Source organism: Aethalodelphis obliquidens, unplaced genomic scaffold, assembly GCF_003676395.1.
Source record: "Aethalodelphis obliquidens isolate GAN/ISIS:26980383/991018 unplaced genomic scaffold, ASM367639v1 scaffold33, whole genome shotgun sequence".
Classification (NCBI taxonomy): Eukaryota; Metazoa; Chordata; class Mammalia; order Artiodactyla; family Delphinidae; genus Aethalodelphis; species Aethalodelphis obliquidens.
The window spans coordinates 13,419,505-13,435,054 of record NW_020837977.1 but is presented as its reverse complement, the minus strand read 5'-3'; the positions used below and the strand labels follow the sequence as shown (position 1 = coordinate 13,435,054).

At 40.8% G+C, this 15,550-nt stretch overlaps 1 protein-coding gene across 7 annotated transcripts in view; it reads right to left on the bottom strand.

Moving 5' to 3' along the window:
• ASPH (aspartate beta-hydroxylase) overlaps nt 1-15,550 on the bottom strand; it is a 386,751-nt gene that overhangs the window by 215,106 nt on the left and 156,095 nt on the right. For 5 of the 7 annotated variants that reach the window (XR_003437357.1, XR_003437358.1, XM_027128024.1 and 2 more), the window contains 5 exons: nt 14,003-14,153; nt 11,168-11,304; nt 8,542-8,640; nt 6,430-6,519; nt 1,459-1,596 (listed from right to left, as the gene is read on the bottom strand). Coding sequence is in view for 5 of the 7 variants with exons in the window: in XM_027128024.1 (XP_026983825.1) it covers nt 1,459-1,596; nt 6,430-6,519; nt 8,542-8,640; nt 11,168-11,304; nt 14,003-14,153 (615 nt within the window). In the remaining 2 variants the exon portion in view is untranslated. Of the gene's footprint in view, nt 1-1,458; nt 1,616-6,429; nt 6,520-8,541; nt 8,641-11,167; nt 11,305-14,002; nt 14,154-15,550 lie in introns of those variants that run through there. The other 2 variants (XM_027128028.1, XM_027128027.1) reach the window with 2 other exon arrangements.

Sequence of the window (15,550 nt, the reverse complement as noted above, 5' to 3'; positions counted from 1 at the left end):
AACAGCCCACGAGTTTTGCCCCTGGGTAACCCTACCCCACCTGAATGGGAGTGAACTGAGAGGAGGTATTTGCTATACTAGTACAGCTGCCTGCAATCCAGACCAGCACAGTGGCCAAACTTAACGTCCTTTCCAAGAATGGAAAAGTTAGGGTATAAATGAAGAAAAGGAGAATAATAGCTGAAGGTAAGAGGATGAATAAATAGGGTATGTAATGAGGGAAATCCAATATTACATTAACACCTCGAAGAGGCTCAGGGCAAGATATTGTCTCTTAGCTCAGCTACACCAGATGTCTGAAAGGGTAAAGCCATATGTTGCCAAGACCACTCCTACTTCTGGAACTTACGAGATCTAACGGAGGCCTGCCAACCTGAGGGGCCTCGCCCTGGGAGGTACTTTCATATAATGTGAGAATGGACTGGACTCATTATTATTAATGACTGAATGAGACCTAGTAATGTGCCCACATCTGTTAACTGTTAGGATTCTTTTGTTAGAAGGGATCTGCGCTCAAAACCCAGAGGGTGGCTTCCGATAATATAAGAAATATATCTGGTCTTTGTTTCCAGTTCCTGGCATAAACCTCCCGAAACCCATGAAATTTCCTGAATAACTGGAGTGACTTTTGTCATTCATAAGGACCCCTTTTGAGCACACCTGAATTTATGCTAATAGAACGACTTAGCATGGGGCCCCAGATAGCCTCCGGATGGGGCTGGTCACCAGAAAGACCAGGTGATTAGAAGGCTGGAACTTCCAGCCCACCCACCACTGGGAATGGACATGGGTGTTGCAGATTAAGCTCTATAAATCTCTTGAACCACAAGATCTGACGTGCTTTTGGGTGGGTGCGCTTGTCCACAGGCCAGGAGGCTGTGCACCCCAGTTCCATGAGGACAGGAGCTCCCGCACTCAGGACGCTTCTGGACTTACGGGTGAAAGAGTGGTGAGAACCCTCCTGTCTTCCACTAGGCCAGACACCAAAGAGATTTGTAAAAATACACGACAATTCCCATCTTCTTACTTCACTTTTTTTGCTTTGAAAATGTATTTTTTAAACTTATTGATGTTAACATGTAATGGAGTTATTACTTTATTTTCATAGAAGTCATTTAAAAGATTAAATTTCCTTTCAGTTTTAATTTCTAAAAAAATTATATTGATACATGTAATCCCCCAGCACACACACACACAACTCCTTGGGGTGCTCAGTAAGTTTTAAGAGTGCAAAGGGGTCCTAAAGCCAAAAGATTTGAGATCTGCTCTTCAACAAATTTCTTTCTTCACCATCTCACCTAAACTCTTGTCCGATGGGATGAAGATCCTTTTTGCCGTATTTTCTGCAAATGCCACTGGAAAGAAAATCTGTCTCCTCCCTGACATTCCTTTCCATGAGAAGCCCTCTTTGAATTTAGAGGACGAGACAGACAAGGACTCGACAAAGTTAACACTCACCTTCACTAATTCCGTGTAGCCCGTTTCCTTGGGGGTCCACCACGGCTGGGCTTGCAGTCCATGAACGTTGTAGAGTGAGCGCTGCCACACAGATGCAAAGTGGCCCCTCTGGTGCCCAAGCTCGTACCACTTATAAGCCTGGAAGAGTTCAGAAAGACTGAACTCGAAACGAAGCAGTTTTACTAATTTTACAATTAAAGTCCCTAAAAACAAGGTGTGACTTTTAAATAAAGAGCTTGCTCGTCAGGTGCCCAAATCTGTTACACTGGCAAAAATACTGTTATTTGATTGGGTCTCTGATTATGACCTATTATTTTAAATAAATGTGTGTTTTTTCTTTTCACTCCTAGGCTGAAAGCTCTCTGAACACAGGACTCCACTGCACTCACTGGTCTCCCCGGAGTGTCCAGCAGAATCTAGGACTTTGTTGAGTGGATAAATCATTTAAGACACAAAAGGGGACTATGTTTATATTTTAGCTTTCATTTCTTAAAGTCTGTGTTTCCTTTCAAAGGAAAGGAGTATGATTTTCATCATTTCTTCACAGATATCTGCATTTACTGAATTGGGATGTTAAGAAGGACAGCAACTTCCTTGTTTTGTTTTTTGGCCACGCCTGGTGGCATGCTGGATCTTAGTTCCCTGACCAGGGATTGAACCCGTGCCCCGTGTAGTGGAAGCGGGGAGTCCTAGCCACTGCACCACCAGGGAATTCCCGGATAGCAACATGAACAGTCTTCTCACGTCCACATGAAGAAGGCTGCCCCAAGGTAACGAAGTATAAATCCTCCATTAAAGAAGCAGACCGAAAGAAAATATTATTCTGAGTTAGCAGTAAATAGAGTGATAGCCCACGTTAGATTTTTTTAGAAGGGAATTTGTGTTCCTAGTATTTTTTCTTCCTGCCATAAGGGATAACATTTGCGGTCGCAGGCTAGCTGTAACATGATACAACTTGCCTCCAAGAAGACTAACGAGCCTTTTCAGGGACAGCTGGCTGCAGTCTGCAGCTCCACACGTACCCTTCAAAGGACGCCCGAACCATATCCTCTCCCAGGGGCCCTCCCCACATGCCTCCTGCACCGTGCTCACCCCATTGTCTTTAGACGGGAAGACGGTTCTAGGAGAGTGCCTAATGGTATCGCCTCCATTATTTAATTCTGATCTGATGATTACTTTTGAAGAGTGATTTCAAATACATATTTTGATCAATGAAAACAGGCAGTTAATATCAGGCAGAGTAAGAAGATAGAAGAATATCTTCATAAAACCCCATCTTACTTTAGATGTAAGAAATAATCACTTTTAAGTCTCTTAAAATTCATAAGTCAAAAAATTTCCTTCGTTAGACAAATCAAGTGTGATAGCAGAACCACTCCTATTTTCAGTAACACTTTTCAGCTTACTACTAGCTTGCGCATGCGTAATTTCATTTGATCTTTCCAATAACCCCAAATAGTTCCATTTTACAAATGCTCGATCTGAGATTTAAAAAGACTAAATATATTGGATTATCACCCAGGGCAATTTATTGGCAATTTATTCCTCTTTCCTTCTATCTTTGTATCATTAAAAAAAAAAAAAAACTATCACAAGGGATCTTCTTACTTAATTATCTTTCTCAATAATATCTCAAATTAAGAATGTATATACTAATCACTTATGTTTTCCTTGAAATACATGTAAGTGGTAACCATAAAGTAATTTCTTTAAAAACGGCTCACGGTTCATTGATTTCAAAAAATATAGCATTTTACCTTTGAAATTAAACTGACTATTTCAGTTATTTTTGTCCAATTTAAATTTAGGGTCTTGTTCCCTGTAATCTTCAGTGTTAAACAACATTATTAATTACAACAGATGATTTTTGGAAACTCTTACAGTCCATTAGATTTTTAATCATCAGCAATTCATTTTAAGGACTGGGCATATTGTTAGAGTAGTGAGAAAAATTCTTATAGGAAAATATATTATTATCATATTATATTAATATACATATTATAGAAAAACTTATAACTCTAGTTCAGGAGTTACAAGTCTTAGATTTCAGTCTTGGCCTTAACACTCACCAGGCTGAATGTCTGGGCAAGAGACTTTGCTTACGGGGGCATGTTTAACTGCCCATAAGAGCTTTTCTGACACTCAAAGTGCATCAAACAGGGCCCTTGGTTTTATACCCTCTGCCATTTAACTTTTAGAGAAACAAAACTGTGAAATGATATATTCGAAATTAAAAAAAATCATTTTCAACAATACCTTCAATTATATAGGGGACCCAATGAATTCAGCCAGACTTTTTTTTTTTTTTTTTAACATCTGGACTACCTCACAATAAAAGTTGTTAGAAAATCCATGATCAAGTTGTTAGAATCCTCTGAAAATGTCCTCTTTACAGGAATACTAAAATAGACAGAAAGCATAGCTGGGCACCTTGTTAAATATGGTCTATATCAATGTCTACTATACTTCAAATTAATGCCAGGTATAGTTTACACACACACACACACACACACACACACACACACACACACACTCACTACATAACTACACAGAAATAGTATGTCAAGAGAGTCTAACTCAGAAAAGCCCAGGCCACGTTTGGGGCCCGTGGTACGTGACCCCAGCCAGAGCCTGTTCTGCCTGGGGCATGGTGCACAGTGGGACATGGGACACACACTTGTGATGAGAACAGGTGGTTCCACTGGCCTGGGAGAACCATGAATGCCATCGTTTGGGAAGAGGGCTTTATTTCTATTTTGCACCATGGGGTTCTTGAGCCCAAGATGCCTGGAAGAAAGTAAGACTAAATCAGGAAATGACAGCCAGGTTCTTGCAGCCATCACAGAGGTGGACAGTAACAAAGGCTGGAATGAGAACACCGGCCAAGCAAGAGGGAAGATGAGATGGACGCCAGACCTCCGAAGAAGCTGACTGGCCTGGCCGGACTGGAGTGAAGAGGGGGCTTGTCACAGGAAAGGGCGGAGCTAAGCTGACTCAAGTCTGGATCCTGGGAGCTGGCAACACCATCCAACGAGAGCCAGAACCCAGGAGGAAACGTCCTTTAGAGGAGAACAAGTGAGTTGTCACTGCGGCATCGTGTGGAGAAACTAGGCAGGCAGTAGATTGTGGACTCTGAGTAGGAGACGGGAGCTCAAATGTGGATTTGGGAGTTACAGAAATTCTGGGAAAAGCTGAGGCTGAATTGCTACGAGAGTATCACGATTGGTCTTTCTCCCACTTCCTGCCCATACGAAATGATCCCGTGAGAAAAGTCAAAACAACTTTATTGTCAGCTTCTGCAGCACAGAGGCTGTGGGTTTGCTTCTCTTTTCATGCCTGGAGCAGAGCTTAAGAGCATGAAGGAGGGTTGCTTCCCGGTATGAAAACTCAGAGCGCGGGAGTCCACTCAGACTCAACATCTAATATGGAGAATATGCTAACGTGGGATTTCTATAGGCTTGTCTCTCCTATAAGGATGAATCTTTGTGAGCATTTAAATTCAAGAACTGTGCTGTTCTTTGCGTCTTGATGATAATTAAGCTGATAGAACAATCCCATAGGTTCAAATCCCAAGCCCCTAACGATGTGTAGTAGTGAATTCTTTGCCCTTGAAGTAAGGGCTGTTTTCATCTAAGATGTGAGAATAAATCACAGACTTCTTTTATCTGCCTTTGTCCTGGACCATGAGATGTTAAAAGGTAAATTAATTAGTGACAATTACATTTAGAGCCATCACATATGAACACTTATCAAGTGTTAGACACTGTAGCAAAATCTTTCTTATCGCTCTCATTCAAAGGAGGTACCAGGCATTTACATCTTAAAAGAATGAAGGAACACAAAAGTGAGTACTAATCAGCAATTTCTTCTCCCTTCTTTCTCTTTGCCTCTAATTTCTCATTCTATTCCAGTTGATTGACTGGTAGGTCAGAGGGGGAAAGGTATAGATACACAGAAATGTATAAAGAAAACAGTGTCAATTATCCAAATTTCTGTTACCCGAAATTGGTTCCTGTCACTAGCCGGCAATTACCCCATCACAAAACCCCTTGCTCCAATGAACCCTCAATTGTCCAAATGGCCCCATGTTCTTATTAATTTTAGAAACCCGAAGCTATGTTATCCTTAGATGTCACTTTATTACATATATGGAATGCATGGTTACAAAAAGCCAAGGACTCACTACAGCCTTTGATCCCCGACTCTAAGGACAGCCCAGCCTAGAGCCATGCGATGGTGAAGGACAGCCCAGCAGTGTTGTGTGAACCACAGTGGATGGTGAGAGTTTGGGAATTTACATTGTATGATGTCATGATTAATGACCAAATGTTATGTTTAAAGAAGCTGACACTGTACTCAGAAAAAAAGGAATAATCACAAAGAAAACATGTGATTTGCTTTAGCTACTATATTTTCTGTGTCAATAGCAGTCATTATCATAGCTATAGGTATTCATCTTCAACTTGGCATTAAATATTTTGGAAGGTAAATTACACAATTAACTACTGGGTTCACTGTGCTTAGGAATCAGTTGAATAAAGACTTCATTCTAAAAATAACTACTTTTAAAATTCCAAAATAAAATAAAAATAAATCTAGGCAAACTGTAAAATTATCTCAAAAATATTCTCAATATTTCAAACACATCTCTTCATTTCATAATTTTAAAAATATTTTTTCAAGGCAATATCTATCTCTATAGATACACACGCAGACATACACACAGGCACACTAATTTACAGGCTACTCATGATTATTCAGATACTTCCTTGAAAGAAATTATAAAAGTCAAATCCCCAAAATTCTTTATAGGATTTAGTAAGAATTGTTAGGTTGTTACAAAAAGTTTAAATCACCACCTTCAAAAGTTTACGCTTAACACATTTTTTTCAATTGTAACTCTCTCATAGAAATACTTTCCCCTTCCTCTATCTTCTGTTAAAGAGAACAAAAAGTTCACGAATGCATTACCTCTTTGTTTCCAACTCTTTGCATGGCATCCCCCAGGTGGAAATAAAATCGCCCATCATCAGTGCCAGGATCCCCAGATTCTATTCCTTCCTGTAGAAAGGACAGTGTCAGTATTTATGAAAGAATTAAATACCAGATTTAATTCATTGATTTACTTAATGTTTTCTAAGAATCAGAAAATCACCTCAATATTAAAGTTTGGCAATTAGGTTACTGGTCAACATTTACAATGCAAAGCCAAAAGGAGGTGATAAATTTCAACTTAACAATATATTCATCATCAATTAACAGTGGAATACCCCACAAAATCAGTATGACACTTTGTGAACTGTGTCCGCAGGAGCAATCGTATTTCAATATCTCAAAGGATTTCTTTGTCCAAGTTTCTATCACACTTATTTTGCTCTCCAAATCTGACCATATGTCATCTAGAGGCTTTTTTATCCCTGAACCAAAATGGTTAGTTGCTCATAGATGTTTGAAATGATAGAGACCCAACTGCAAATAATATTTTTTTTCCACTCAAAACAAATGTGTCCTCACTTTTCAATGAAATCTTTGACAGAACATACAACAGGGTTAAAGCCAGTTGGAATCTTTAATTTTATTAAACACCTCCTATCCTAAAACACTCAGCTGATTTCCATCCCCACTGTCCACAAAAGAACTGAAATTTAAATTTATGTAAAAATCAGAAAGAGAGAAAATATTAAAGCAAGAGAATGAATTTAGAAAAGTAAAAGAAGGATGAGGATACAACGTATTTAAATGTCTAAAAAACTGCATCTTTGAGGCCTCTTCACAAGGAGCCCGTTATCTTTTACTCAGAAGAAATTTTATTTGCATAATGTTGGAAAATAGCACGGAACAGAAGCATCACTCATGAGAGGAGAGCTGTGATCTCGGCTCCTGACTGACTGACACTCAAATAAACGCCCCTTTGCTCATTAACTAACCAACCCTGCCCTCCACTTCCTCACCTCTGAGCCAGGAGAGTACTGTTAGGTCCTTATTATATGAAAGGAAATCTAAGGGGAACACTTTAAATCAGAAAAACCCACATGCCCACAGGGTTATGGTAGGGAACAGGCAGGTTGCAGAGGCCCAGTGACAGCCAAGACAGACTGAGGGGTGCATGCCCACCTCAAGGGGACACCATTGCTCAGCTCCTGTGCTGAGATGTGGGCCACATGTGAACTTTCCAGAGACACCAGAAATCTGCATGATTATATAAAATGTTCAGATTTTCAACTAAGGCAAGCAATTAAGATTGTTTTTAAAACTATTATGCTGGCCAAATAGAACATGCAAGCTACTTGCAATCAGTGGGTTGCTATTTGGGATCTCGGATCAAAGTCATGTGAAAGAAAGAGATCACAAAGGTGGATCACAAAAGTACTACTTAAAGTTCACAAGTAGTCAATCAGCTACCTGGCTGATATGGTAGCTAGTAGCTAGTGTTACTATTCAAATTACAATTAAAATAAAAAATTCAGCTCCTCAGTCACACCAGCCACATTTTAGATGCTCAACAGTCACGTGTGGCTAGTGGCTACCATATTAGAGGATACAAATAAAGACCATTTCCTTTGTGGCAGTAAGTTCTGTTGGAGACCCCTGAGCCAGACGAAATGTGATTCTGGTGAACTTCAATTTTTATGTGAGAAAAAAATGATAGCATATTTTAATCTGAGTCTTTAAGGCTATCAGGCTCTTGGGGATTTGACCTATTCAGTCTGCATTTGTTACCTTGCTTTGTAAAGGTTTCCATAAGCCCTGTTCAAAGTCATTTCAATGTATAATTAAATTGTAAAAGTAACAGTTAACACATTGTCCATATTTTAAAATATTTTATCAACTAATAACAACTGCAGTTTTAGGAATTTCTTCATAAAAGTTTTTCCAAATAATCTCTGCTCACATAGTTGGTACTTCTACCTCTGATACTCTTGACTATGCTGAAGGTCCACACTGTCTGTGAATGTCATGGTCCAAGGGTGTACATTTCAGCATTGACAAGAGTCAGCAGTGCATGCCAATCAATCTACAATACATAATCAAGGGTGTCCAATTGACTCAAAGGGATCAGAAGAGGAAAATGGAGGGAGTTACCTTTAGATAGGGGATGCTCTCAGCGATCTTGTTCTGTGCCTTCAGAATAAAGCCATAATGCACTTTAGCAAAACCGTCATCAGGCGTCACATTCAGAACCTAAACTCAAAGAAAACAAAAAGCTATTGTGATGGACTATGAATTCTACAAATGACCATCAAAACAAATTTTAATTAGCTTTGCTGTACAGTACTTGGACTGGATTATGACGTTATAGCTTAAAATGCTATAGTGTTTTGTCTCATTGCAATACCTTAGGCTTAAATGGCCCCAATTCCCCTCAACTCAAAATGTTCTCCAAGAATGAAGAAATGAATGAAAAGGCAATGACCATTAAAGCATCACTTTAACAATGCAAATCAGCAAAACCTCTGTCAATTTCATGACGTCAGTATTTTTGTAGTGATCAGGAAAAACTGCTTTAGGGGGCTTCCTTGGTGGTGCAGTGGTTGGGAGTCCGCCTGCCGATGCAGGGGACACGGGTTCGTGCCCCGGTCCAGGAGGATCCCACATGCCGCAGAGCGGCTGGGCCCGTGAGCCATGGCCGCTGAGCCTGCGCGTCCAGAGCCTGTGCTCCACAACGGGAGAGGCCTCAAAAGTGAGAGGCCCGCGTACCAAAAAAAAAAAAAAAAAAAAAAAAACTGCTTTAAATTAGCTTTACTTGAAGTCAACTCCAAATGGTTATTATACATTTCTTTATGTACATGCTTTATACATTGCCTTAATTACGAGAAAATTTAGATTTGCATTGAAAATATATCACGATCCATCATAAATTTCTTGAACACCCAGACTATTTTAAGGACTGAGGATAAAGTGGTGACCAAATCCAATATTCTGTGATAAAAGCCAGGTAAATATTTAATATCAATCAGATCATGGTTTATTACCGTATGCATTTACTATGATTAAAGATAAATTATGCAAAATGCCTCTAAAGTAAATATTAGCAGTGAGAAACCAAAACAACATTCAACTTGTGAAGCTGCTTTAGACCAAGAGTGAAGGGTGAAGAAGGTTTGAGCTGAACGCATGTAGAGAAAAGATGACCATCCTACAGCTTCTCTTCATCCTTGAGCCTGAGTAGGAAAAGGGAGTCGTGGGATCTTTTACACAGAAGGAGTAAGTGTGCTGGGCAGGGACCCCATACTCTTGGTGAGTCCACAGTGCACCCTGCCAATATTTTAGTGTTTTCCATCTTGCATCTGCGCCTGTACCTCATCCACTAGCAAATCCAGCCAATGATACCATCACAATATATTCAGAGTCAAACTCCTTGTCACCTCCTCCACCGCTGCCATCCTGGTCCAAGTCTATCATCTCTCTGCTACCTTTTTACAGGAGCCTCCTAACTGCCGATCCTCTGAACCCCAGCCCCACTCTCCTGTAACCCATTCTCCACGTGGGTCCTGAAAGGACACACTAAATCCTAAGTCAGATTTTATCCCTCCTCTATGCAAAACCCAAAGGGGTTCGATTTCACTCAGATTTCACTCAAATCCAGTGATTCCCAATTATGGGACCAACGGCAATAAAAGGAGGAAAGCACCACTTTGTGGGTGGACCCAGTCTCGAGACTGAGTATGAAATCACTACACCTGACAGCATTTTAAAAACAGAAGGACTCATATCGTCTCTACTGAGTAGGGACATCTGCATTTTGATGCAAAGTGCACCAGCCTGAAAACCACTGATCCCGAGGCCTAAAGTAAAGAATAACGAGTAAACGTGTTCATCTTTCTTTTACAGAGGCATTAACTTGGTCCAGCTTCAAAGTTCATTTGGTATCCTGTTTAACTCGTACCAAACGACGCCCCTCATTGCTTGAAGGAGTCATAGTTCTCTAGATTACATAGTTACTTGCGACTTAGCAGTTATTCATTAGAGCATCCATTATAAGGCAGACACCCTTTTAAAGGTATCCTTGCTAGAAGATCAGGCAGTCAGTGCCCTCTGAAAGGTGAGTCATTTATTCCATGTGCTCAAAAGGCTTGCGTTCTGTAGTCTCTCTCTAGTTTGGTCTTTTAGTAAAAAACGTATAAGATTATGTGTTTTTAAGTTCATGAGTTTAAGCTCGTAAGTTTTTCAGTTCCTTTTCCTATCATAAAGAACACTTTTAGAAAGGCTGCTTGTGGACTGATAAATATCAATATATAAATTTTAAAAAGATCACAAGTGGGCTTCCCTGGTGGCGCAGTGGTTGAGAGTCCGCCTGCCGATACAGGGGACGCGGGTTCGTGCCCTGGTCTGGGAAGATCCTACATGCCGCGGAGCGGCTGGGCCCGTGAGCCGTGGCCGCTGAGCCTGCGCGTCCGGAGCCTCTACTCCGCAACGGGAGAGGCCACAACAGTGAGAGGCCCGTGTACCGCAAAAAAAAAAAAAAATCACAATTATAGGTTGAAGGTTTTGATGTACCAAGTGTTAACTAAAATTTAAAATCTTCTGATGAAGTGGAAAAAAAAGGAGATAAAAAAATTTAGGGTATGTCAACTATAATGAGACAAATTTGATTTAACTTAAAGAGATTGAGTGATTAGGTGTATTAAATGCAATTTACTAATAACATAAGAACTTCATGTTCAAAATAATTTGATTAATTGTTAGTAGCAAATTGCTGCTTGCTTACCTCTTCATAAACCTTCTTGGCACTATCATTATCTCCTATCAAGAGGTACCCCACTCCAAGGTCATTCTTTAAGGAAGTATCATCAGGAAATAGTTGAACTAATTTCTGCAGAGTGAGCAGGGAACCCCTCATGTGACCTGATCGGTGGAAAGAAAAAAAAATAGAAATAAAAGCAGATTCTGTACACCTCTGTATTGAGACTACAAATCATAAGAGACTACTCAACAGAGCCTGAGGACCAGCTTAAATCTGATTCTATATACTGATGGCTAAGTACCTATTAGAATTTCATCCTGCAGCTGCAGAGGCATCAGTCACTCCCATAAATAGATACTGAATATAATGCTGATTATAAATCCTTTAAAGACACTCCTATTTTCTAAATTTGTCAACATTTCCCCTTTTATGTCAAATTCCCTCTTAAGAAAGTTTTAGTTACCAGTTCCTTATTGAAAAATGTTTACTGGGGTATTTTTGATTTATTATAATTAAAATTAGGACTACAGGACAGGCAAATAAGAGTACTATGCTGTCCTCTTCTCTCAGCAATGACCTAGTCCTGGAGCAAAGGAGACATCATCCAGTATTAGGGGACCCTCTGGTGGACGACAGGGGCCTATGCACACACGAGTCATGAAAACCCAGCTTCAAGTCGTTTTTAAGGCTGTTGGATGCACGTTGAAGATTTCAGGAGCCAACTGTCATCACTCCTCACCACAGTTGGAAAGACAAATTGTATAAGGGAGAATGTGCAAAATGAGAGTCCACGTGACAAAATTAATTACCTAAAGGGCTTTGTTGACCACAAACTGAAAGCAGACAAGACATGGTAGGACCATCAATAAGCGAATGCATCTGGACGCTCCAGTAATAGAAAAACTGTTCGGCATAAAACACCACCAACTCACCCCATGGGCCGCTCCCCGTTCCTCACCAGTCTGGGATGGTGTACCCCTCCTCCCCCACCTGCCCCACTTGGGCTCACTTTTCTGATGCTTTTAAACTTCCCCTGTTGAACCACAAATTTATGGTTACCAAAGGGGAAGGGGCAGGAGATAAACTAGGAGTTTGGGGCTAACATATACACACCACTCTATATAAAATAGATAAACAACGAAGGACAAAGGCCCAGGTGAGAGTCCGTCCTGCTGCCATGTCCTCCCCGCCCCTTCCACTTTTTTTTTTTAATATTCTTTCCATTATGGTTTATCACAGGATACTGAATACAGCTCCCTGCGCTATACAGTAGGACATTGTTTATCCATCCTATATGTAATAGTTTGCATCTGCTTCCATGACTTTGTTTTGAAAGTTCTCCTCTCCTGAGAAGACTGCCCTCTCAAATGGTAGCCCAACTTCAAAGGTCAGCTAAATGCCACCTCCTCCAGGAAGCCTCCCTGCACCACTGCAATGAATACTGACTTTGCCAACCAGGAAGAGGGGAGTGTGGGGACTGGCGTCCAATCTCCAAATCCTCCCCCACTTTGAATCGCAAGGGATTTCACCACCTAGTCTGCACACGAGTCCCTCCTCTAGTGAACTTGTCTCATTCTCATTCGGAGGAAAGACTATATTCAAATACCGAAGGACTGTTTCCAAAGAAGGTTAAATCTACTGATGGGCTGTCTTTCCTCTGGGCCAGGAATAGGGTGAGGCAAGAGAGGCAAAGTTGAAGAGGACACCAAAAATTCAGTCATCAAGATGCATATTTTATACATTTAAAAAAAAATTAAAATTACTGTAAAAAATCCACAGTGTTAAGCAAGCCATGTCAGAGCCCTAGGAGAGAGGACAACTCAGTGACACTGATGTTGCGCCCATGGCGAGCGCCTCCATGCAGCCCCAGCCTTGCCTTTTCCATCCTGTATGTGTGCTGTATGTTTTCCTTCCCCAGGACTGGCCCTTATGAATATAAGTCCATTCTTCTAGAATAAGACCATTTCTTCTAGTTTCCAATCATCGCTTAGGTTCTACTCCTGTCATAGATTTTACTCATCTACCAAAGCAACACAACTACCTTTAATTCTTATCCTTGATATAAAGTTCAGTTGACTTTGGATATTACTTTTATGAGCACTTCCTAGTGTAATCGAGATAATTTGTCTACATAACTTATCCAGCCAGCAGAGAACCCACCTTAGGGGTTACACATAGCTTAGATTCTTCCCTCCTGGCTTACCGATGGCATTTTAGGTGAGAGAGAACCAATCACTGGCCTGGTTATAATGAAGTTAGGGTACAGGGAGTCTCCCTTGCCTTTGGCACTGGGATCCTGGGTCAGTTAGAAAGGATGCTTTATGCTGCTCTTTTCAAAGCATTTGCAAATTTACTTAGTGATTAAAAAAATTTTTTTCTATCATTTTCTTTAGTATAGAGTCAAAACTTACAGGTAAAATTTTTAGAGTGCTTAGAACTCCTAACATTCCTCCATAAAAACTGTTGCACCGATGATTTCAGCCACCATGAATCAGTCGGTTATCGTTAAGAGAGAAAAGAAGAATTTGGCATGATAGGAAGTTTTTGACTGCAGACCTTTTAATTTATTAGCTATGATCCCTTAGGCAACGTATCCAACCTCTCAGAATTCCATTTGCCTCCTCCTTAAAGTGCGTGTGTGGGGGATGGGTAAGCGGCAAAGTACCATGTGCATCTTTGTAATTAAGAAGGATTACTCTTTCAGTCTGACACAATCAGAGAAGTTGCCTGAAATTAGTTATAAAATTCAGGTTTCCTTCCATGTAACTAAACTCTTCTAAAAGTATACACAGCCTGCAGGTCTTTCCAGATAAAAGCACGCCATTGATTGCCACTGAACTGATTCTTACTCCATTTCACCTAGAAATTGCTGTCTGTCTGACCGCCGCCTCAAGCTCAGCTTCACCAGGTCTGCGGGGACGTCAGGCAGGCTGGCCACCTCTTGGTAGGTTTGGATGGCCCTGCGCAGAACCTCATTGCTCCTCCTTTTCTCAGCCAAATCATCTTCACACTAGAGGGAGGGAGAAATGTCCCAGGACAAGCTGTATTTGCAGTTGCTCAAAATAGTTATGAAAAGTCGACTTTGGGACATGCTTTAAAAGTAATTCAAGACAAATTCAAATTTTCTTTTTGTCAAGGATTAAAAAAATAAAGGAAAGCAACATAGCATGTTATTTTAATAATATGAAGAAAAATTAGCTACTAAGCTACAGATGAGAAAGGCTATCATAAAAGCAAGACTAATATATGTGAGGGCTGATGGAATTTATATCCTGTTATACATCTTTAATAGACAGAACTCCAGTCCACAGTTCCTGTTCTTTCACTAGGTTATTCCTGTGTTCATTCATTCCTTCAACAACTATATTCTGTTCTAGACAGGTGGCAGACAAATTGAACAAAACAGACAAAGCCCTTTTCTCATTTTGCTTCGTTCTAGAAGGGAAAGTCAAGATACAAATAAAAGTATCATGTGTCTTGTGGCCGTAAGTGCTGTGGATAAAAATAATGTAGGCTTCTGTGTACTGAGAGTGGGGTGGCAGGAAGGATGCTAGTTTAATCGGGATGATCAGAGATGACATGAAAGTAGTGAGGCACGAAAATACCTGGGAGAAGAACATTCCAGGCAGAGAGGACAGCAAGAGCACGGGCCCTGAGGCAGAAGTGAGGAATAGAGGAAAGGCTGGTACGTTGAAGGGGAGCTAGGAGGAGACTGATGGGGGGTGGGGCATTGGGTAATGAGGAGCCTAGTAAGCCACTGCCAATCCCACTACACTAACTCTACACGAGAAGGGAAGACACTGACGGTTTTTGACGTGATCTCCTGTATGAGTCGAAAGGACACTGGCAGTGATGTGAAGAATAGACAGAGGTGGGTAAAGGGAAGAGTGGAGATCCCAGTTAGGACATTCTGGCAGGAATCAAGACAAGGGGTGATGGCAACTTGGACTAGGGTAGCAGTAATGAGGTGGTAAGAGGTGGTCGGATTACAGGTACATTTTGAAAGTCAAAGCCAACAGACTTGCAGATGGTCTGAATGTAGAGTATAAGAGAAAGGGAGAGAGAAGTCAAGGATGAATTCAACATTTTTGGCTCGAGCAGTGACCAGTTGGAACTGTCATTCCTGAGAATGGGAAGCTAGAGCAGAAAGAAGCAGGTTTGTAGGAATATGGGATCAGGAGTTCAGTTTTGGACAAATTTAAGCTTCAATGTCTATTAGGTACCCAAGTGGAGATATGGATAGAAAGGTGCCTACATGTGTCTGGGGTTCAGGAGAGAGGTCAGAGCGAGAGAAACGCTGGGGAATCATCGAGGATAGAGAGGGTACTTAGAGCTAAGAAGCTAGATGCAGCTGTGAGTGTAGACAGAGCAAAGAAGAGGTCCAAGAACAGAACTCTAAAGAGCTGC